Source organism: Hyperolius riggenbachi, chromosome 1 (assembly GCF_040937935.1).
Source record: "Hyperolius riggenbachi isolate aHypRig1 chromosome 1, aHypRig1.pri, whole genome shotgun sequence".
NCBI classification, from domain to species: Eukaryota; Metazoa; Chordata; class Amphibia; order Anura; family Hyperoliidae; genus Hyperolius; species Hyperolius riggenbachi.
In genome coordinates, this window is record NC_090646.1 from 348,813,882 (window position 1) to 348,838,064 (window position 24,183).

Here is a 24,183-nt window from a genome sequence, read left to right on the forward strand (position 1 = left end):
TAACCATTAACATACAAACATGAAACAGAGGACGCGAGCTCTTGCTTAACGGTTACCTCACCGAGCCTCCAGCAAGCGTAGCAGACAGACACACGAAAACAGGGACAAGCGAGAGATAGGATCCACAGCACTAGCGAAAAGTGGCTAGCCCGATCCAGGTACAGAGTAGCAGAACAGAAGGATCCCCAGCGCTAGCGAAAAAGTGGCTAGCGCGATCCCAGAAGACAGAACAGAAGGATTCCCAGCGCTAGCGAAAAGTAGCTAGCGCGATCCCAGGAGACAGAACAGAAGGATCCCCAGTGCTAGCGAAAAGTAGCTAGCGCGATCCCAGGAGACAGAACAGAAGAGATAGCTGGTAGCAACCGCTGCACCAGCTATACTCCAAGAACAGAGATCAGAACCATTTCCTGTCGACCACCGTAGGGACTGGACAATGGCAACAGGCAAGACAAGACAGAACAGGCAATACAGATAATACAATCCTAACTGCACTAGGGAAATCTGCCCAGCGCAGATTCAGGAATTACTCTAAGCTGATGTTGAAACAGAGAGCAAGGCTGACACCCCACCAGGAGTGTTACATAGGACGAAATCCTTATGAACAGCCAAGCATTGTGGGAAAGACATAGTACTTATAGTACACGCCTCCAATGAATGTGGCCAGGCAATTTGCATGACAACGTATGCAAATTCCTCTGCAAGCACAAGCTGCAAAACTGACAGAAGCTGTTCTTTCCAGAGTCCTGCAGCATGCAAACCTACACAATGGTCAAAAGGCTGGCTGCCTGCACAGGCAGCTGAGCAAATCATCACAGTACCCCCCCCTCCAGGGTCGAATTCCAGACGACCCTCAAAACTGCTATTAGCAACAGACTCAAATTGAAGACTCATGAAGGTCAGGACAGCCCGACAAGGTCCAATTCCAGAGTCAGTCCACCCGAAACCGACCTCATCGGAAACAGAAGCCACCGAAACATGCCTATCAGTACCACCAGTCCCAGTATAACACCCATCAGGACTGTGAACGCCAGAGAAGAAGCCATCGACACCCTCCAGACAATACCCACCACCTTCCAAGGAGCGTCCGAAAATACCAAACCTGCCACAATACCTGTTCGAAGTGTCCCTTACAACACAAAAGCCACCGTTGATCTTATCCAGGGGACCAAGCAAAATTTCTCCCGGAATCTCCCAGAACCTTTTGAAGCTCCACAGAGATCCCAAGAGGGCAGAACAATCACCAGGCTCACATGGAGAATTACCAAGAACCCCCATGGAACCAATGACAATTCTGGATTCAGAATTACGAGGACACCCATCAAGACTTTCAGGGACCACTTCTGGGCATGCAAGCAGGCAGGCTAAATCAGAGCATGTCTCCACCGAGGAAGCATCTGAGTACGCTGGTAACCGAGGCACACTTGGGCTTTCTGGGTCACAGAGCACACTGGGGTACACCAGCACAGGAGAAACCTCAGGACATGTCGGGGAACTGCCAACCTCAGAGTCCGGCACGAGGAAACCAAAACCAGAACTGGGCAGAGAATCATCACGAGCATAGGTCTCAAGCACTGGACTTTCAAAAGAAGACTCGGATTCAAATTCGGAAATTTCTGTGACTGTAATATCATCATTGACTACACATGACTGAAGCTCCACCAGAGCTGAAAAGGTAGCCAGCAAGGCAGCAATGCCTACGGAAGAGGGCAACACCTCAGAAAGACTTGGGGGACAGGAGACATCTCCTACAAGTTCTGCACCCTTTGGGAGGAACTCGGAGACCTCCAGAACATCAAACAAGACCTCAGGAACATCATTTTTCAAGTTTTCTAGGAAGGATTCTGAACTATCCATGTTACAGGGCAAAACTGGAACTTTATTTTGTGGACAGGGCAGATGTCCCAGGAATGGTTCCACCATAACCTGAGACTGGATCTCATCATCATGAGGGGAATGTACAGGTATATTTACTGGAACACACACTGACTCCCTAACTTCATTCTCACTGTACCCAGAATTCTGTGTGGCAGTCAAACTAGCTTTAAACTCCAAAACTGCAGAAAAACAGGTAAAAATAGCAGCAATACCTAGACGAGCCTCTAGGGGCAGGGCAGGAGGTATTGTAGAAGGCAATATTGACTCATCCAGAGTACAGGGTGGAGAGTCAGAACTTCCCTCAGAGCAAGAAAGGGGCTCACAAATGTCAGTGTGAAAGGAAAACATGTTTTTATTCATGGTACAGGGCAGGTTCAGAGAAAGCGTCTCTGAATAAGGCAAAGAGGGTTCAGCATCAGATTCGCAAAACCGAAGCGCTGTCTCACTCTTAGATTCGGCTAACAATGTCGAATCCGAGGAATCAGAACGCAAAACCTGCGAATCAAAATTCACTTTAGATTGTGAAACTGACGCTTCTATAGCGCAAACCTCCGCGATCTGCGGAGCAGACTGCCAGGCATCTAGGACCGAAACGTTGGAGCAACTGTCCCCAGGCAACGGGCCCTTACAGGTGTGAACAGGGTGAGACAGAGACTCATATGCAGAAGAAATAGTGACATCAACAGGACAAACTTTATTAGGCATATTAAATTTACTTTTGACGCTGCATAGTCGAGAACTTTTCCCCATAGCAGGGTCACAGACGGAAGATCTCAAAGATCTGTTTCTAAATGACAAAGGATCCCACACATCCTTGAGGAAACCGGCAGACTCATGCCGATCACAATCTGCAGGAACATCCAAGAAACAGGCATCAGATCGCACAGATTCAAACTGCACACTGTCAGGAGCGAATCCTTCAGGATTCGCACAGGAATCAACCACAGCAGCACACTCATTTATTTCAGATTGCACAAAGTCAAGACTTACATGCTTTACCCCAGAAAGGCAGGAACAATCATCCGACCACGATGTCTCTTTATTGGAATCAATTGGTTGGTGTGTGTGCAACTCATCCAAAATCGTTTGCCATACATAGATCACCAGATCCACATCATCCTTGTCACATTCATCGGAATCAATCAGAAGGTACATAGAGTCAAGACAAGCATTCAAGACATCTTCGCTTTTTGCGATGTAAAAATCGCAAAAGGCTTTCCAATCAAAATCGAATTCCTCCAGCAAGGCCCCAACATCCCAGGAAGCAAATGGGGGTTCAAACAGGCCAGTATCCAGATAATCTCCATAGGGTTGGAGTTCAGGAAAAAGAACAGATTTTTTAACTGCTTTAAAGTAGTGTGCGATCCTACCTATAGCATGATCCACATAAGCTTTGGATTGGGGCAAAAAAGCCGGAGACGGAACAACATCATTACAAACATCAATAGGAAGTGTTTTATTCCGATGCTTGCGTCTTTTAGTTTTTCTCTTTTTCGCCACTTTGCATGTCTGCTGTTTAAAACCTGAAGTGGCAACAGACACATTGAACTGATTGTCATACTGAAAAGTTTTGCATGGAAGGGAAAGATCAGCTGACTTATCAGCAGCTACACACTCAATCAGAGCAGGTGGTAAGCCAGGCAGTTTAAACCAGTGAGAGAATATCTCTGCAAGCAACTGATACAGATTATCATTCCAAGAATTGGTTTTTAACAGATTATATGCCCAGGTGAACAAATCGTCTTTTAAGAGCACATAGGCAAACAGAAGAGCCGACGTGCACAGATCAGAAATCTGAAAGGTGGGATTCAGACAAAACCTCACACATTCAGAAAGAAATTCCGCCTTGGTCTCTGAATTAAGCATTTTAAAGCTCTTAAAGACACAGGACCCAAACTCGACAAAATCGTACAAATCGGAATTTCCGTCTACACTGGGGTTTTGGGTTGGGCTGTTCATACTGTAACGATTGTGGAACTTTCCCCGTGATCATCGCACAACGCGTGCGCTGACACGGCGGAAATCCTCCACAAGCGTATAATTTGCAGGAACCCAGCAAAAGGTGCTACGCACCCGTAGAGGGAAAATTCCTGTCGGCAGATGGCGCTGGGGAGTGCAGAGGAACCAATCCTCTGTACCTCCACAAATGCCAGACAGGAATTGTACAAAACGCAGAACGCAATCGCAAGAGAGGCGATTGCGAATGAGAATGAGCAAAGGGACAGGTTGTATGTGTGTGTGCCAATCCAGTCGCCACCCCGCAACCACACAACAGCAGATATGAAATAGGAACGCGATCGCGAGAGGTGCGATCGCCAGACAAGACACAAGGCAGATCAGAACAGAATACGAGGTTAGCAAAGGCACAGCAAATAATACAATGAGGAGATACGGAAAATAACAAATGCTAGCTAACCGCGAACACCGCACTCATTCGCAACAGTGCACGCGGTTATGCGCGGTCTCCACGTGATAAGCACAATAGAGACAAGCACGCCTAACTAACCATTAACAGACAAACATGAAACAGAGGACGCGAGCGCTTGCTTAACGGTTACCTCACCGAGCCTCCAGCAAGCGTAGCAGACAGACACACGAAAACAGGGACAAGCGAGAGATAGGATCCACAGCACTAGCGAAAAGTGGCTAGCCCGATCCAGGTACAGAGTAGCAGAACAGAAGGATCCCCAGCGCTAGCGAAAAAGTGGCTAGCGCGATCCCAGAAGACAGAACAGAAGGATCCCCAGCGCTAGCGAAAAGTAGCTAGCGCGATCCCAGGAGACAGAACAGAAGAGATAGCTGGTAGCAACCGCTGCACCAGCTATACTCCAAGAACAGAGATCAGAACCATTTCCTGTCGACCACCGTAGGGACTGGACAATGGCAACAGGCAAGACAAGACAGAACAGGCAATACAGATAATACAATCCTAACTGCACTAGGGAAATCTGCCCAGCGCAGATTCAGGAATTACTCTAAGCTGATGTTCAAACAGAGAGCAAGGCTGACACCCCACCAGGAGTGTTACATAGGACGAAATCCTTATGAACAGCCAAGCATTGTGGGAAAGACATAGTACTTATAGTACACGCCTCCAATGAATGTGGCCAGGCAATTTGCATGACAACGTATGCAAATTCCTCTGCAAGCACAAGCTGCAAAACTGACAGAAGCTGTTCTTTCCAGAGTCCTGCAGCATGCAAACCTACACAATGGTCAAAAGGCTGGCTGCCTGCACAGGCAGCTGAGCAAATCATCACAGTATGGTCCAGAGGAAAGAGCCTGGGTCAAAACAGGCGATTTACATGTAGATAAGCTTAGGAGACGGTTTCATGAGCTTCATCCTGACAGGCCGGGTGGGACGTGTCCGGAGTCCACGCCTAGAGGGAGGGGTACTGTAACGAAAAATCTGCAACGCTGGATGGATTGCGGAAATATGGTCGCATCCAATCCGGCAAGCGGACTTTCCAACGCGGGATGCGGAAATTCATCCGCATCCGCTGCGCAAACCCGTCCGAGCACTCTGCTCCAAACTCACCAGCATGCTGCTCACCAGGGCTCTGCCATCTTGCCTCTAGGGGGCGGGCGCGCACGACAGACACGCCTTTATACTCTTAGAAAGCGTGTCAGCTGACCTGGAGGTCAGCTGACATTTTAGCCTGCTCTGATTGGTTGCTGCCTGGGTTGGAGACTTCTCTCCCAGGCAGTATATAAGGAAGTGCTTTTCAGTCACACTTCGTCTGTGTTTGCGATACCCTGTGTCAGCACTCAGACCTAATCAGCCTTGTCTCTGATATTGTGTTATATATTGGTTTATCGCCAATATATACACATATTATACTGTTTGATTTATCGTGTATGATTCTGTGCCTGTCTTGACTACTCTTCTGCTTCCTGATTCTGTACTTCGCCAGCCCGTACCGTTATCGACTATTGGCTTGGTTTCCGACTATTCTCTTGTCTCACGTTTCTGTACTGCTGCCGCCTGATCTGTTGCCGAACCTCATTTTGTCTGTCCTTTCTCCCTTCAGTGGAACGTCTCCCACTGTAGGGTTCAATCAGGGGCTTGCCTCTTTGAGACGACCGCCACTAGCAAACCCTTGTTGCTAGAGGCCGAGACTCCTCCACTCTGTCCTTTGGAGGATCTCACACACAGGGTTCCCATTCAGAGGTAACCACACCTCTGAGGAATTACGGTGTGGTGGATATTTCCACAGACTTGAATTTACACTGTATATTATTATTGTTGTCTGCTGTTCCAGCTTGCTGGAGGTTGTATCTCTGTGCCCTATAGAGATACTCTATTGTACCAAGCACCCTCTTGCATACGATTGTATCGTGTCACGCTATACTTGCATTATTGGTGATTCTGCGGATCACCATATAATCAGGTATAGCATCTGTATTATTGGTGATACTGCAGATCACCAGTAATCAGAATAGCGGTCCTTGCTGACACCAATCGTTACAAGTAGAGTATAATTTGCCGATCAGGTGCTTAGTAGGGCCGTCTTTAAAGAGACTCTGTAACACATTTTTCAGCCTTAGTTCTTCTATCCTATAAGTTCCTATGCCTGTTCTAATGTGCTCTGGCTTACTGCAGCCTTTCCTAATTGCACTGTCTCTGTAATAAATCTTATCTCCTTTCCTCTGTCGTGTCTGTCGGGCTAAGGCTTGAATGTGTGGAATGTGCAGGGCTGCTTGTGATTGGATAGAAGCGATACACACCCTCTGCAGGCCCCTGCACACTCTGTATGACTCACACACTCTGTTTATGTGAGCCTATCACAAGCTGGTTAGTTTGTTTGTAAACACTGCCTAAAACTCTTAATTACAAGCCAGGATTGCAGCAGAGAGTGGCAGAAACAGCACAGAGGGGCACAGGAGAAAATAAGGAATAGAATGGTATGCTTTTTAGTGTAAGAATATTAGAGTACAGATTCTCTTTAAATGGCCTCTACTATGAACTTTAGATCTTGGTATTAATGCCATGAAACTGTGCATGGAGAGCATGCCTAAATGGCAGGTAGCTAAAGTGAAATGTTGGGGGTGGCTTACATTTAGAGCTATGTTGGCTGAATGGTACTATACTACTGCTGTCTATAGTTTGGTCAGCCCACCAAGGGGCTTTATGCAACTAGGAGTAATGATTTGATATCAGACGAATCCATTTCAAATTGGGATTGTGCCAGAGTGATGTATGGTATTCCCATTTATTTCTTGCATAGGAGATTTTCCTGAGTGCCTGTGATAAGATTGTGTTATTTGGATGGAGTGGTGCCTTTAAATAGGTTTAGAGCTAGGTTTTCAGTTGTGGAGTCAGGCTCATATAACAAAGGACACTACCGAGCAGAGTGATAAATTACCGCCTTGTGCGGTGATTATCGGAACAAATGTAGCAAAATGTTAATTCATAAAGATCACCGCAAGCGGTGTGAGGTCGGGAAGTACCGCTCCCTCTGATGTGGCAATACCAATGTAAGTGAATGGAGACACACAGACCTCCCAGGCAGCTGCAGCAGAGCGGAACACGGAGAAATGTATCAACTCTGCAGCTTCCGTGTCTCCGCAAGCCTACCGCCTGCCTACCGCCAGCCTAATTCGGGGAATTTCCGCACGCGGTAGGCACATGGATACTTTTTTATGAATGCCCACCCAGAAGTCTAAAACATCGCCAGCGGTGTTTTCCCGCATTGATTCCCCTTACCGACAACTCCTTTATGAATGATAGCCATTAAATAAAATGTATGTGGAAGAATGAATTGACAGGCTGCAGTAATATCCTGTCCTGTATAAAGTTTAGACCAAGCAGGAGGAATTGCTCTGATCTAGCAGTTTTAGATCGATTTTCCACTTTCCTATGTTTGACACTGAAGATGAATCACCTCAGGAATGCTGCAGGACCCGCGTTTGCATTTGGGAAAAAAAAAATCACATCTCTCTGGTGTGATCCATCCCATACAAATACATTAGTCAAGTGCTTTCCAAAGCACTCAAAAGCGCTCTTGGTGTGCACCAGCCCTCACAAGTGTTGTGGCAGGAAGCGGCGGTGCCAGCGGGTTACACAGGGATGTAGCAGCAGTCTGGCAGGGAGTGGTAGCTAACCTTGAAAACAGGATTTTAGAAGCAAAAAGACAGAAGAAAAAAAGAGTACAGAAGAAGACAAGAGTAAACAGATGAAAATGCTGGAAGAAAAAAGACATATACATATACAGGCAGCCCAGTGGCGTAGTGGTTAGCGCTCTTGCCTTTTCATGAATAAAGTTATACATTTTTATCATTTTCTTCTAAAGGTAGAGGGTCAAAATAACCCCCCTGTGTGTGTCTTTTATCCAACTGAATTGTTTTAGGTGAATTATTGGAGTAGGTTCACTTTTAGGACCCTACATCCATCTGAAGATGAAAACTGTCTAGACATTTCTACGGTCTGATTATAATAAAAGACAACTGAAGTGAGAGATATATGGAGGCTGCCATATTTATTTCCTTTTAAGCAATATCAGTTGCCTAGCAGTCATGGTGATCTATTTGGCTGTAGTAGTGTCTGAATAACACCAGAAACAAGCATGCAGCTAATCTTGTCAGATCTGACAATGTCAGAAACACTTGATATGCTGCATACATGTTCAGGGTCTATTGCTAAAAGTATTAGAGGCAGAGGATCAGCAGGATAGCCAGGTAACTGGTAATGCTTAACCACTTAATGACCGCCTAACGCCGATAGGCGTCGGCAGGTCGTTAGTGGTATTACATGGAAACGGCCGCTTGTTCGAGTGGCCTTTCCATGTCAGTTCACGGAGGGTGTCTCCGTGAACTGCCTGCGAGCCTTCGATCGCGGCTCGCAGGCTAACTGTAAACACGCGGGTAATAAATCCCCGCTGTTTACATCATATGGCGCTGTAAAGGAGATAGGCGATCCCTGGCCTCTGATTGGCCGGGGATCGCTGCAGTCTGATAGGCTGAAGCCTATCCTAGGCGGCGCAGGACGGATATCCGTCCTGCGCAGCCCATAGCAAGAGGGAGAGGGAGGGAAGGGCAGAGAGGGTGGAAATCGCTGCGAAGGGGGGCTTTGAGGAGCCCCCCCCGCTCGGCCACACAGAGCGCCCTGCGTGGTTCCCGATCTGTGCTGTGTGCCCACGCAGCACAGAATGCTCAAAAATAGCCCGGTCCTTAAAGAGACTCTGAAGCGAGAATAAATCTCGCTTCAGATCTCATAGTTAGCAGGGGCATGTGTGCCCCTGCTAAAACGCTGCTATTCCGCGGCTAAACGGGGGTCCCTTCACCCCCAACCCCCCCCCTGCAAAATCAACGACCAACTTGGTCATAAATTTTGCTCTTCCATGAGGCAGGGCTAACGGCTGCAGCCCTGCCTCTCAGCGCGTCTATCAGACGCGCATCGCCGCCTCTCCCCCGCCCCTCTCAGTGAAGGAAGACTGAGAGGGGCGGGGGAGAGGCGGAGGTACGCATCTGATAGACGTGTGGGAGGCAGGGCTGCGGCGGATAGCCCTGCCCCAATGCGGAAGCGCTCCTCCGCTGTACGGAGGGGATTTGGGGGATCAGGGACCCCCGTTAAGCCGCGGGATAGCGGCGTTTTAGCAGGGGCACACATGCCCCTGCTATCTATGAGGTCTGAAGCGAGATTTATTCTCGCTTCAGACTCTCTTTAAAGAAATTCTGTGATGAAAAAAGTTTCCCTGGAAATAGCGATCAGCTGTTTCCGCTTATTCTGGAGCTGAGAGCCGCTACTGCGCCTGCGCTGGTGCCGGGAAGGCAAATATTTACATGCTCGCTGTTCAGAGGGGCAGCGAAAGTCCACCGTGGGACACAGGGGGATGGGGGAAGCCTCATTGGGACCCCCCAGGAGAATTTTTTATCCTCTTTAAAAGGCATCAAATATGGCAGCTTGCATATACTTCTCACTTCAGTTGTTCTTTAAGTGCACATTTGGAACTTTCACTTACAATTGTGTAACCCTACAAAGAACAGCAGACACATTTACAGGGTTGCGTAATTGCCCAGGGTGGGTGATGCCTTCTTGCTTTCTGTTGTATTCGCGATTTAAATTGTGTTTATTACGTAAAAGCTCCCAAACCACAGAGAAATTAGTTTATATAATGTTCTTGGTAGACCATACTACTGGCAGTCTTTCAATAGCTGCTGCCATCACAAATATGCCATCTATCTCTGTTTTGTGGCCTATTGTTTTCAATGGCTAGTAGGCTAGAGATTAAAAGGTACTACAACTGTTTGTATGGTGAACTTGTAGGCCTTGCTCACATCATAAATCACAATCGCTGATGACGTTTTGCGATTTTGTGTGGTTTTTTTTTTGCACCTCCCGGCGCTTACCTGCGCATTGCGATTTTTTATAAAGCGTTTTTTTCAAAGCACTTTTGCAGACCGATTCTGTCTTTTCACTTCCTGACATTAGTCAGGAAGTGAACTCTTTCACCCGTACAAGAATAAATACAATGGGCCTGATTCAGTAAGCAGTGCTGTTAGCACGCTTCTGAAAAGCCCATTATCACGCCTAAACTCGGTGTTCGCGTGATAATGAGCACTCGCGTGCAAAGTCCTTCGCGTAAATCTTTGCGCGCGCACAACGCGGTGTGCGCACAACGTCGCATCGTGGTGCGATGATAAAGGGGCACTCGATGCGCCTATTAGGTCTCATGAAGTGCGACCTGAATGGCGGATGGTGCGCCATTAAGGGCTCGTTTCCACCATAGCGAATCCGCATGCGGCGCCGACATGCGGATTCGCTTGGTACATTGAAGTGGCCGGGGCTGTTTCCATATGTGCGGCGTGCGGGAGCGATTTGGCGGCGTGCCAAATCTGCACGACGGGACCCACAGAATTCGTCTGCGTCGGGAATCCATGCGAATCGCCGCTAATGTATTTAATAGGAAAAACGCATGCGTTTTTTACATGCGTTTTTACCCGCAATTCGCGTGCGATTTCGCACCTTTTTCAATGTTATTTGGCCCTGGCAGAGTCATGGTTAATTTCGCATGGCACCCTGCCATGCGAAATCGCACGCGAAATCACGGGTAAAAACGCATGCGGAAACGCATCCGCATGCGTTTTTACAAGCGTCGGGATGCCGGCGAAATCGCGTCGCAACAGTGGAAACGGGCCCTAAGGTTGCACTCCATACAGCCTTATAGGTGCATCGAGTGCCCCGTTATCATCACACCGCGATGCGACGTTACACGCGCACCGCGTTGTGCGCGCGCGCAAAGTTTTGCGCAACGGACTTTGCACGCGGGGTGATTTGAAAAAGCGGTGCTAACATACTTAGCACCCTGGTTAACAAGCCTAAAGTCTTTAGGCGTGCTAAGTAGGTTAGCACCGTTTACTGAATCAAGCCCAATGTATTTATTATTATTATTTATTTATAAAGCGCCAACATATTCCGTGGCGCTGTACAATGTAAGAAAACAAGGAATACATAATGATACAGACAATGATATACATGGAAATATGAACACTGATACAAGATACAGCACTGCTGATTACAATTTGATTTAACAGGATGACTAAAATGTATAAATTTCTAACAGTGTGCAAGCAATTGAATTAATAACATTCCATGACACAAAAGGGTGAGAGCCCTGCCCTTGCGAGCTTACAATCTGAAGGAATGGGGTGGAAACAAGAGGTGGGGGGTTTATTTATTCATAAAAGCGCTTGGTAAATCGATACACTAAGCACTTTTTCAAGCATTTTGCAATTTCCCTATACCCATACCCCCCAACCGTCCCGTTTTCGTCGGGATTCTCCCGATTTGGGGGGGCCTCCCGCTATCCCGGGCCCCCCCTCTTGACTCCCGACGACTGGGCAGAGAATGGAGGCGGAAAAATTATCGAGGCTCCAGCCGCTGAATGCCCCCCTGATGTATGTCTGTGTCCCCTCTCCTCCCTCCCTGTAGGCAGAGTGAGCACAGCGGAGCAGCCAGCCGAGTCCTCTTACCGCTGATCCACTCGTACTGGCATAGGACTTCCTTCTGCTTCCTGTGACGTCATAGTAAACAGGAAGCACCTGGAGGTCCGATGCCAGACTGTACGAGTGGATCAGCGGTAAGAGGACTCGGCTGGCTGCTCCGCTACGCTCAGTCTGCCTACAGGGAGGGAGGAGAGGGGACACAGACATACATCAGGGGGGCATTCAGAGAGATGGAGGGAGGGAGGAAGTAATGAAGCCGGGCTCCCGCATCCCTCATTACCGCGGCTGGAGCCTCGATCATTTTTTTCCACCTCCATTCACTGCCCAGGCAATCCCCCTCCCCACCTAAAAGTGGCACCCTCCTCCCCTGACAACCCCCTACCCACTAGCACCCTCCTCCTCACCAAGAGTGTACCCTGCCCATGGCCCCATGCACCCTGCCCCCTTACCCAGGCACCTGGCCCCTGCACCCTTACCCTGGCCCCTGCACTGTTCTCTAGGCACCCTGCACCCTTCCCCAGGCACCCTGCTCCTGGACCCTGCCCCTGGCTCCTGCACCCTTCCCCAGGCACCCTGCTCCTGTCCCAGGCACCCAGTGCCTGCCCCCTGTCCCAGGCACCCAGTGTCTGCCCCCTGTCCCAGGCACCCAGTGTCTGCCCCCTGTCCCAGGCACCCAGTCCCTGCACCCTTCCTCAGGCACCCTGCCCCTGCACTCTTCCCTAGGCACTGTGAGAATCTGCTCAGCTGCCTGTGCAGGCAGGCAGCTTTTTGACCACTGTTCAGATCTGCATTCTGCAGGTCTCTTTAAGAGAGACCTTTTGTCTGTTCTGCAGCTTGCTGCAGAGGAATTTGCATACGTTTATCATGCAAATTGCCTAGCCACATTTATTGTGGGCTTGCTCTATAAGTACTATCTGCTTCCCACAATGCTTGGCTGGTCATAAGGATTTAGTCCTGTGTAACACTCCTGGAGGGGTGTCAGCCATGCTCTTTGTTTGAAGATCAGCTTAGAGTTATTCCTGGAACTTGCACTAGGCAGGTTTCCCTAGTACAGTTAGGGCCCTTTTCCACTAGCAGTCGCTAGCGTTCGCGCTGAACGCTAGCGATTGCTGAATCGCAATTCCGCCGTTTTCCCGACGTTTGCGGCCGCGATTTTGCTATGCTATGCACTGCATAGCAAAATCGCGGCAAAAGTCGCTCCGCGGCGCGATCGCGATCAAGTAAAAAACGAATCGCGGTAGTGGAAATGACCTACCGCGATTCCTATGTTGAAAAGCAAACCGTAGCGATTGTAAAATCACTAGCGGTTTGCGGTTTTGCGATTCAGCTAGCGCAAACGCGCTAGTGGAAAAGGGCCCTAAGGATTGTTTATCTGTTTTGTTTGTCTGTTGCGATTGTCCTGTCCCAGCGACAGGAAATCGTTCTGTATGTCTGGGTGCTAACCGCAACAGCGGTTGTTGCTGGTAGCCCCTTCTGATCTGTTTCCCTGGATCGTGCTAGCCTCTTTTCGCTAGTGCTGTGGATCCTTCTGTTCTGCCTCCCTGGATCGTACTAGCATCCTGCGCTAGTGCTGTGGATCCTTCTGTCCTGCTACTCTGTACCTGGATCGCACTGGCATCCTGCGCTAGTGCTGTGGATCCTTCTGTTCTGTCTTCCTGGATCGCGCTAGTCACTTTCGCTAGTGCTGTGGATCCTTCTGTTCTGTCTGTCTGAATCGCACTTGCCCTAGCGTTAGTGTCAGTGGATTCCTCTGGTCTGGATCTTGGAGCTAACCTCGGCTGCGGTCGCTGCTGGTTACTCCTTCTGTTTGTCGTGTGCTTGGATCACACTACTCTGACAGCAAGAGCAGTGGATCTTTCTGATACCTGGTTCGCGCTGGCTCTGACGGTAAGAGTAGTGGTTCCTGTTTGATCGATTCTCGTTGCCTGTCTGTTTGCGTGCGCTTGCTGGTGCCTGCGGTAAGGCAACCGTGTAGCAAGCGCGATTGTGTGGTGTCGGTCTTGTCTTGGTTAGTTAGGCGTGCTTGTCTCTATTGTGCTTATCACGTGGAGACCGCGCACGAACGCGTGCACTGTTGCGAATGAGTGCGGTGTTCGCGTTCAGTTGGCGTTTGTTATTTTCCTTGTTATTCTCATTGTATTATTTGCTGTGCCTTTGCTAACCTCGTATTCTGTTCTGATCTGCCTTGTGTCACGTCTGGCAATCGCACCTCTCGCGATCGCGTTCCTATTTCATATCTGCTGTTGTGTGTGCACTGTCGCGGGGTGGCGACTAGGTTGGCGCACACACATACAACCTGTCCCTTTGCTCGTTCTCATTCGCAATCGCCTCTCTTGCGATTGCGTTCTGCGCTTCGTACAATTCCTGTCTGGCATTTGTGGAGGTACAGAGGATTGGTTCCTCTGCACTCCCCAGCGCCATCTGCCGACAGGAATTTCCCTCTACGGGTGCGTAGCACCTTTTGCTGGGTGCCTGCAATTATACGCTTGTGGAGGATTTCCGCCGTATCAGCGCACGCGTTGTGCGCTGATCACAGAGAAAGTTCCACAATCGTTACAGGCACCCTGCTCCTGGCCCCTGCCCCAGGCACCCTGCCCTTGGCCCCTGCACCCTTCCCCAGGCACCCTGGCCCCTCCACTGTTCCCTAGGCACCCTGCACCCTTCTACAGGCACCATGCCCCTGCCCCAGGCACCCTTCCCCAGGCACCCTGCTCCTGGCCCCTGTCCCAGGCACCTAGTGCCCGCACCCTGCTCCGGGCACCCTGCCCCTGCACCCTTCCCCAGGCACTCTGCACCCTTCCCCAGGCACCCTGCCCTTGGCCCCTGCACTCTTTCCTAGGCACCCTGCACCCTTCCCCAGGCACCCTGCTACAGGCCCCTGCACCCTGCCCCAGGCACCCTGCACCAGGCACACTTCCCCAGACACCCTGCACCCTTCCCCAGGCACCCTGCCCCTGGCCCAAGCACCCAGTCCCTGCACCCTTCTCCAGGCACCCAGTCCCTGCACCCTGCTCCAGGCACCCAGTCCCTGCTCCAGGCACCCAGTCCCTGCACCCTGCTCCAGGAACCCAGTCCCTGCACCCTGCTCCAGGCACCCAGTCCCTGCACCCTGTTCCAGGCACCCAGTCCCTGCACCCTGTTCCAGGCACCCAGTCCCTGCACCCTGTTCCAGGCACCCAGTCCCTGCACCCTGTTCCAGGCACCCAGTCCCTGCACCCTGCTCCAGGCACCCAGTCCCTGCACCCTGCTCCAGGCACCCAGTCCCTGCACCCTGCTCCAGGTACCCAGTCCCTGCTCCATGCACCCAGTCCCTGCATCCTGCCCCAGGCACCCTAGCTCCTGCCCCAGGCACCCTGCTCCCTTCCCCAGACACCCTGCTCCCTTCCCCAGGCACCCTGCTCCCTTCCCCAGGCACCCTGCTCCCTTCCCCAGGCACCCTGCACCCTTCCCCAGGCACCCTGCCCCAGCCACAACTAAAAAAAACCAAGAGGAGGAAATAGTCTGGCACTATAATTTAATATGCAGCAAAGTGACACAATACAGCTCTCCCATATATTATCCCAGCCACAACTACCCTAACCAGCACCCTGCCCCAGCCTGAACTGCCCTAACCAGCACCCTGTCCCTGCCCCAGCCACAACTGCCCTAACCACCAGCACCCTGTCCCTGCCCCAACCTGAACTGCGCTACCCTACACCCTGCCCCCAGCCTGAACTGCCGAACCACCAGCACCCTGTCCCTGCCCCAGCCTGAACTGCCCTAACTAGCACCCTGTCCCTGCACACTGCCCTAACCAGCACCCTGCCCCTGCACCCATCCTGCACATTGCCCTAACCTGCACTCAGCCAAAAATTGGGGGTCCGCTATGGCTACCTAATATCTAAGGGCACATTTTTCTACCTAATCTTGATATCTATGGGGACATAGCTATCTAATTCTTTTATTTGGTGAATATGACTGTTTAATGTATGTATCCAGGGTGGACTTGGCTACTAAATTGTTTTATCTTGAGGCATCTGTCTATGTAATTTGTTTATTGTGAGGCACCTGGCTACTTAATTAATTTATCTGGTGGTTGACTGTTACAGCTTCATTTTTATTTGACAGCATGTGACTACTTGATGAATTATCTGATGGCATGTGACTACTTGATGAATTATCTGGTGGCATGAGACTGCTTGATGAATTAATATAATTGTTCTTCACCTTTTGCACTTGCTGCATTTAGGAGCAGCTTTAAAATTATATTTTTTATGTATATATGTAGCCAGCAATATGCACACATATTATCCATGTTTTAATGCACATTATTATTGCTGTCCTGGTATTCTACATTTTGACCACTAGATGGACTTTCAATCATTTATTCATTTATCTATTTCAATTATATATATATTTTTCTATTTATATACATTTGTACTCTTTTTTTGTAGTTTCAAGCTATATAGGCTCAGTATCTTGTATTTTAATGTTGCAATAGCTAAATATTCATTTGTTTATGTATGTCAAATATCGCTGCTATCATCATAAACATTGGTTCTCCGGTTGACAGTCCACGCAGGCGCGCTGCTTGCTCCAAGTGAGACGAGCGGCGTCACTGCGTGCGTGCATGCGTGGCCACGCATGCTCCTTCTGACATTGACCTTTCCCCCGGAGACATTTTACTGACTATATTAATGCGCACTATTGACGCTACGGTACCTCTTGAGAAAGCGGCGTTGCCGCGATACGCGTGGAGGGGCGCACTCGGGGGACCAATTGACTGATACTGAAGCACCAGCAGGTAATTGTATATATATATATTCTTGGCTGCACCTTATCTCATCAAACAGCGCTCTTATGGCAGTTCTTTTTCCTTGCTTGATACAAGCATTGTGAATCACTATATTAAGAGGTTTTTTGTGCCTTGTAATCGCTTCGCTGTATGATTAAATTACTACTTCAGATTGTTTTGCTCCTGTGTATGCAAAAAAATTTTTTTTTACACTGGATGGCAGATGTGAGCTTGCTCTATTTGTTATTTCTGTCTGGTGCTACATTTTAACTCCTTGTATTTTACATGGTGTTTTGATTGATTGTTATTCAATTATCGTATCAGAGTCTCCCAGTGGGTGTCACCCTATTTTAAATGTTTTTATCCATTTTTTGTCTTAGTGTATTAAATAAAGATTATGTTCAGCTTTATCTTTGCCTGATTGGTTTGATTCCTTGCCCATACAGATGATCTTTTCTTTTTGTTACTGTGCTTGAATGAATTATCTGATGGCATGCGACGACTTGATGAATTATCTGATGGCATGTGACTACTTGAATTATCTGATGGCATGTGACTACTTGAATTATCTGATGGCATGTGACTGCTTGATGCATTATCTGATGGCATGTGACTGCTTGATGAATTATCTGATGGCATGCGACGACTTGATGAATTATCTGATGGCATGTGACTACTTGAATTATCTGATGGCATGCGACGACTTGATGAATTATCTGATGGCATGCGACTACTTGATGAATTATCTGATGGCATGTGACTACTTGATGAATTATCTGATGGCATGTGACTGCTTGATGAATTATCTGATGGCATGTGACTACTTGATGAATTATATGATGGCATGTGACTACTTGATGAATTATCTGATGGCATGTGACTACTTGATGAATTATCTGATGGCATGCGACGACTTGATGAATAAATCTGATGGCATGTGACTACTTGATGAATTATATGATGGCATGTGACTACTTGATGAATTATCTGATGGCATGTGACTGCTTGATGAATTATCTGATGGCATGTGACTACTTGATGAATTATATGATGGCATGTGACTACTTGATGAATTATCTGATGGCATGTGACTACTTGATGAATTATCTGATGGCATGAGACTGCTTGATGAATTATCTGATGGCATGTGATTACTTGCAGAATAATCTGATGGTATGTGACTACTTGATGAATTATCTGATGGCATGAGACTGCTTGATGAATTATCTGATGGCATGTGATTACTTGCAGAATAATCTGATGGTATGTGACTACTTGATGAATTATCTGATGGCATGAGACTGCTTGATGAATTATCTGATGGCATGCGACTACGTGATGAATTATCTGATGGCATGTGACTGCTTGAATTATCTGATGGCATGTGACTACTTGATGAATTATCTGATGGCATGTGACTGCTTGATGAATTATCTGATGGCATGTGACTGCTTGATGAATTATCTGATGGCATGTGACTACTTGATGATTTATCTGATGGCATGAGACTGCTTGATGAATTATCTGATGGCATGAGACTGCTTGATGCATTATCTGATGGCATGCGCCGTATTACCCAGATATGCCTCTCAGTGTCACTTTCCTCTCTGCCCATTGACACCCTCCTCCTTCCCACTGACACCCTCCTCCTACCCAGTGGCACCTTACTCCCCCACCCACTAGCACCCTCCTTTCCACCCAGTGTCACCCTCTCCCACCCACTGGCACCCTCCACCGTACACTCACTCCCATTGTTACCTTCTTGCAAAAGCAGGGGTGTGGCTTAAGGCCGCACAGGGGGCGTGGCTTAAGTGTCCCTCTTTCACATCTTCAAAAGTTGGGAGGTATGCTATACCTGCCATTATAGGTAAATCACCTACCGCTCAGATGTGAACACTCTCATAGGGAATCATTGCACAAGCGCTTTTAGTGCGATTTTCAAAATCGCCAGCGCTTAAAAAATCCTGAAAGCGCCCTTAGTGTGAACAGAGTGAAGCTGGCAAGATATGGGTGCCTTTCTAGGTAGCTAGCTTACAGTTACTATAGCGGAGAGGGTAAAGATTAATTTCCTTTCTATGTATTTAGCATTTAGTAAGAGGGCTTTTGGGTCACTTTTAGCTCCCTTATACTCCCTCAGTGATTCTAGGTATTCCGTATTCTGTAGCGGTGACGATAATCGTATTAGCAGAGATAGCAAGGGATAGAGATACAATGCAATAATGGTTTATATAAGCTACTGGGCCTGTTATAGGTACTGGTCTCTATGGCAACTCTTCTAGTACACCACCCTTCTCACAATTACCCATAGAGCTTTGCGCCCAACCTCGACTTCAACGGAAGAAGGCACCCAATCCTGACGTACGCGAAGTTCCGCCCAATCCGATGTTGCGTGGTTTGAGAATTGTTGATTGGTTCGTTGACAAGTCAGTAGCAGCTTGTTTTGTAGCTGTCAGGTTAGGTTGTGACGGTTCCGAGGGCTGAAGAAGCGGAAATCCCGGGTACGGCAAGGTAGGGAGGGGAGATTCTAGTGTCCGCCCCTTCCCTCCTTGTGCATCTTTGGCTGGATGCTCGGCGTCCTGTGAGCAGGTTCGGAGACCAGGCCGGTGAGTGAGTGTCTCCCCCCGGGAGGGTTATTCCCCCGGTGCGGGCCACGGTGCCGGGGGGAAGGGATGACACTTGACTCCATGATGGCCTGCTGTCTGAGTGAGGAGGTGAAGGAGTCCAAGAGGATTAATGCCGAGATTGAAAAGCAACTGAAAAAGGACAAGAAGGACTCCCGCCGAGAGCTGAAGCTTCTGCTGCTAGGTAAATGGAGGGCGCTGTGGGCTGGGGACCGGTTCCTTCTTCACACGTATAAGGGTCCCATTGGTGGCAGATCCAGGATGTTCGTGAAAATGGACTAGATGCCCGTCTGTCAAATGTCACCGCTATATCAGAATCCCGTGGGCAACTTCCATTTTCTCCAGTTTTCCTTGCATCCATTTTTCTGTCCATTTATGGGGTATTTGGGGTTAGTGGTAATAGTAACAAAGGACCAGAATAATATATTTATGAACGTCATATCCTGGAATGTGTTTAATATTCAAATTTATTTTTGAGTGAAAAAGGGCTTTGTAAATTGGGTATGCAAATATGCACATTAAGATCATGATATTTATGCTGGGAAGTTTTGCAGACTAATATAATGTGCTGCTTATTCTTTCTCCAAGCTTGACTTTTTCACTCATTCCTTTACTGATTCTGACTCCCCTGGTCAGGTTGTCCTGCATTTTGTTACCCTTAGTTCTCACTATAGTGGAAAACCCCTTTTTTGGTCAATTTTTACTGCATGTGAAGTCGATGCATCCTATTCACACTTGTCAGTCTGCAAGTGATCCATTGGATATTTTGTGGTAAGCGGAACGCATTCTTGTGCTGTCCGTGATTTTTCCTGGAGAGCGGGTGCGTTTGCCATATTGCCTATGGTAGAAACACAACAGACCATTGGAGTGGACACTACACTGTACACTCACGCTGGCCTTTGGATGTTTGACTCAAATGGAACTCTTTGTTTTGTTTATATTTTATTTTTATACCTTGTATTCTGCTGTACAGAGCCATGGAAAAATGCTGGCACTATATAAATGTATAATCCTCATCCTTCAAGTTCTCCTTTGCTCCTGCTATGTGACACCCACATTGTCTGCTTTCCTATTCCCACTTTTCTTTTGTATTACCTAGTTCCCTTAAATTCTTTCAAAACCCGTTGGGCGCTAGTCTACTTTAGGGGACCCAGCAGGAAACCTCATAGGGAACAGTTCTCCAATCTCAGCACCATCTACAGCTCAAAGAGAAATGATTGGCTGATTTGTGTGGCTGTAGTTTACCATAACCTAAGTTTGAGAGGTTGCTGTTCCCACTAAAACGTTCCACCCAGTCTTCTTGAAAGTGCTATCTTATTTCCATCTATGTATTACATTCACAATACAGTTGGTAGTTCAATGATTTTGGTGGCTGGTGAGAATATGCTCTTTTATGCTGGGAATACACGGTATGTTTTTGAGGCTCGATTCTCCCGCCCAATCGATTCCCCGCTCAATTTCGCGCCTGATTCTCTTATCTTCCATTAGTTTTTTTTCTTATCTGTTCCCATTGTTCCCCGTGCAAAATAGAGCACGGAATCGATCGGGCGGGAGATCGGACATGTTGGAAATTATCAATCGAGCCATCTAAATGGCTCAAAAACGTACCGTGTATTCCCAGCATTAAACAGTACCAGTATGTAAGTAAAGGTGTTCAATGAGTTGCAAACAATTCTGGCTGGCATGAATATTTCCTGGATATTTTATGCAGATTGAGAACCATCAGATGCACCAGAAATGCAATTAACTGGCCAGTTATAAGCTGCATACAATTTGCCTGAAAGTTGAATGCAAGACAGAATTATTTGCAATCTATTTACCACTTCAATAGATGGCAGAAATAAAGAAACCCATGTAAACTTGATGCAGGAGGAGAAGAGGATACTGCACTAGTGTGCTGGATGTAGTCATTTAAGAACCCAGCACACGATATCATATGACCTATAACCTGCACTATAGAGCAGGATCCTCTTCAGCTCCTATATCTATCATAATTTTGTTTTTTCACACCCTCACATATGTTATCTAAAAAGATTGTCAATGAGGTGCAAACTGTATGCAGCTTGGCCCAGTGAGATGCTCTTTCTGTTCATTTGGGATGGCCTAGTTCTACATTCCATACAATTTTTATATTCAGTGTATGCTGGAAAAATTAGTATCTCATTGGTTATCTCTAGTTATCTATAACCTGCTACTCGATGTATTGTAACATAAGTATAGGTTAATAATACCTGCAATTCAAATAAAGTACGAGATATCAACTTCAAAATCTATCTCTCCGTCTCACCTTATTAATAGTGCAATCAATTTAAAAAAAGGGGTTTAAGGGAGCCAGAACTAATTCCTGATTGTTATTAATTGGATTAGATTAAAGTGACTCCGAGCTCAGAGTAAAAATAAAATTTGAACTTACCCGGGGCTTTCTCCATCCCAGCCCTGGTCGGGACGTCTCACGCCGGCCTCCTGGCTCTTCTCCCGGCGGCTGTCCGCATAGCGCGGACAGGCCGGTCCCCCGGGCGACACTGGCGAGTGTCGGGCCTTCTCCTTCCGTATACGTCATGAATGACGTCACACGCCGGCGGCTGGCGTGACAGCACGGCGCATGCACGGTTTAATCGCACATGCGCCGTGCTGTCACGCCGGCCGCCGTCATGACGCGCGGCGGCCGGCGTGTGACGTCATTCGTGACGTATACGGTAGGAGAAGGCCCGACACTCGCCAGTGTCGCCCGGGGGACCGGCCTGTCCGCGCTATGCGGACAGCCACCGGGAGAAGAGCCAGGAGGCCGGCGTGGGACGTCCCGACCAGGGCTGGGATGGAGAAAGCCCCGGGTAAGTTCAAATTTTATTTTTACTCTGAGCTCGGAGTCCCTTTAATTGTATTAATTTATTGTACATATCAGTATCAAAAACACACAAACAGTAAACAAAACACTCATAAAAACCCCCCATAAAACCAGCTACGTTTCATCACCAGCATATGGCCAAGCTTTGCAAAAAAGTGTGAAACTCTGAAGTGCACTCCTATCAAAAAAGAGCCACAGCAATAGAGTAGATTGCAATCTTATTAATCTTCAGGTCCAGGCTTCAATGATGATGACAAATTGTGACATCCAAGCAATATGGCCAGTGTAAGTCAACCCCGTGTGCTTCCGCATATTTGCACGCCTCTATGTAAGGATTACATATACATGCTCATTACTGACACTATACTCCTATGTCAAACCTCTCAAACCAATCACCGCAGGGAAAATGGGCAAGATCATTCATCAGCGCTGGCATGGACAGTTAAACAATTGCGTTGCAGCATATAGATTAATGTTCAATTTCATAACTCACGACTGGACACATCCAGACCGGCGGCTGCTTCTGCCCAGCTGAGATGATTAAAGCGTGGTTGCCCTGTAGTCCAGAATCTCCCTGAAGAGTTGCGGGGGACGGCGGTATGAGAAGCGAGAGGAAGAGCATGGAGGCACGGGGGACCAGCTCCGCCCATAAGCGGACGTCACAGACACGTGACGCGTTTCGTCCAATAGACTTCCTCAGACTTGACGTACTGTCCGCATGACCACCCCTTCTTATCCTCAAACGGGGCTGGGTCATGCAAAACATATGTGAGGTTAAAAACCAATTACAGCGCAATGATACTGTGTGCGCATGTACATGCTGATACGCTAGATGCAGGATTGCTTCAACGAAAGTTGGTATCTACATAAATATGTTTCTATGTTTATGGAGTTGGGTTAGTGAGGATCTGAGACGTTTGGACTGGAGGAAGAAGGGGAGAGATAATCTAACTAAGGATGAAAGAAAGGCCCTGAAAGAACTTCAATCTATTCCAGATATCATAATTAAACGTAGTGACAAGGGGGGGGGGGGGGGCAATGTTGTTGTTTTGTCTAAAGAAAACTATGAAAGAGAGGCATTACGACTTCTGGGGGATGATTCTACATATGAGAGGGTTAGAGTTAACCCTTTCCCGGCTTTGAGAAAATTAATCGTAAATTGCAGTGGGGATTCCTTGAGGGTCACATTTTGGAGAGAGAATTAAAGTATTTGCAAATTAAGGAGTATACCATTCCAACTTTCTATTTTTTGCCAAAGACCCATAAAAATTTAGTGTGCCCCCTGGGACGCCCCATTATTTCAGGAAACAGTGGTCTCCTTGAGAGACTAGCTGGATTTGTGGATTTGAAAATCAAAGATATTGTGAAGGGTCTGCCGTCATTTGTTATGGATACCAGGGATGCACTGGCTGGCATTGAGGGAGTGCATGTGGCAAGGGACTGGTGGCTAGTGGGATTGGATGTGGAGGCATTATTCACATCTATACCCAATGACAAGGGCCTAGAGGCCTTAGAACATTTTTTTTGAATATTTATTTTTGTGATCATGTGGGACAGTCGGATTTTATTTCAGATTGTATGAGGTTGATTTTAGAAAACCACTTTTTTGAATTTTCAGGTACCACATACAGACAGAAGAGGGGAGTGGCCATGGGGGCGGCGTGCTCTCCTGCCTACGCATGCCTTCACATGGGATATTGGGAGCAGGAGGTGGTGAGGTCCATGCGTGGCTATTGTGAGCATGTCGCCCTCTGGCTACGTTGTGGACGACATTTTGATGCTTTGGAAGGGCACTAAGGATGAATTAATCCATTTTGTGACTGCCCTTAATTGGAATGATCGTAATATTTTTGTTACTTTTTCTTGTAGCCAGGAGTCAATTTCTTTTTTGGATTTAAACATTAGGAAAGATGGAGAAACCCTAACTACATGCACGTTCAGAAAGCCTACTGCTGGCAATACCCTCTTGTCGGCTTCAAGCTCTCACTTACCCGCTCAGAAATGGGCAGTCCCTACTGGGCAGTTCCTGCGATTACGCAGAAACTAATAAAATATGTCTTTTGAGGTTTGCTGACTACACAGGAAGTCTGTGATCTGAGAAGCCAGCAGGGGATTGCACGCCT

At 47.8% G+C, this 24,183-nt stretch overlaps 1 protein-coding gene across 1 annotated transcript in view; it reads left to right on the forward strand.

Annotated features, from left to right (window-relative positions):
• The first annotated feature begins 19,022 nt into the window (after positions 1-19,022).
• Positions 19,023-24,183, forward strand: part of GNA11 (G protein subunit alpha 11) — an 86,949-nt gene continuing 81,788 nt past the window's right edge. The window contains exon 1 of the mRNA XM_068271255.1: positions 19,023-19,399. Within this exon, the coding sequence (XP_068127356.1) occupies positions 19,264-19,399 (136 nt within the window). The 5' untranslated portion in view covers positions 19,023-19,263. The remainder of the gene's footprint in view (positions 19,400-24,183) is intronic.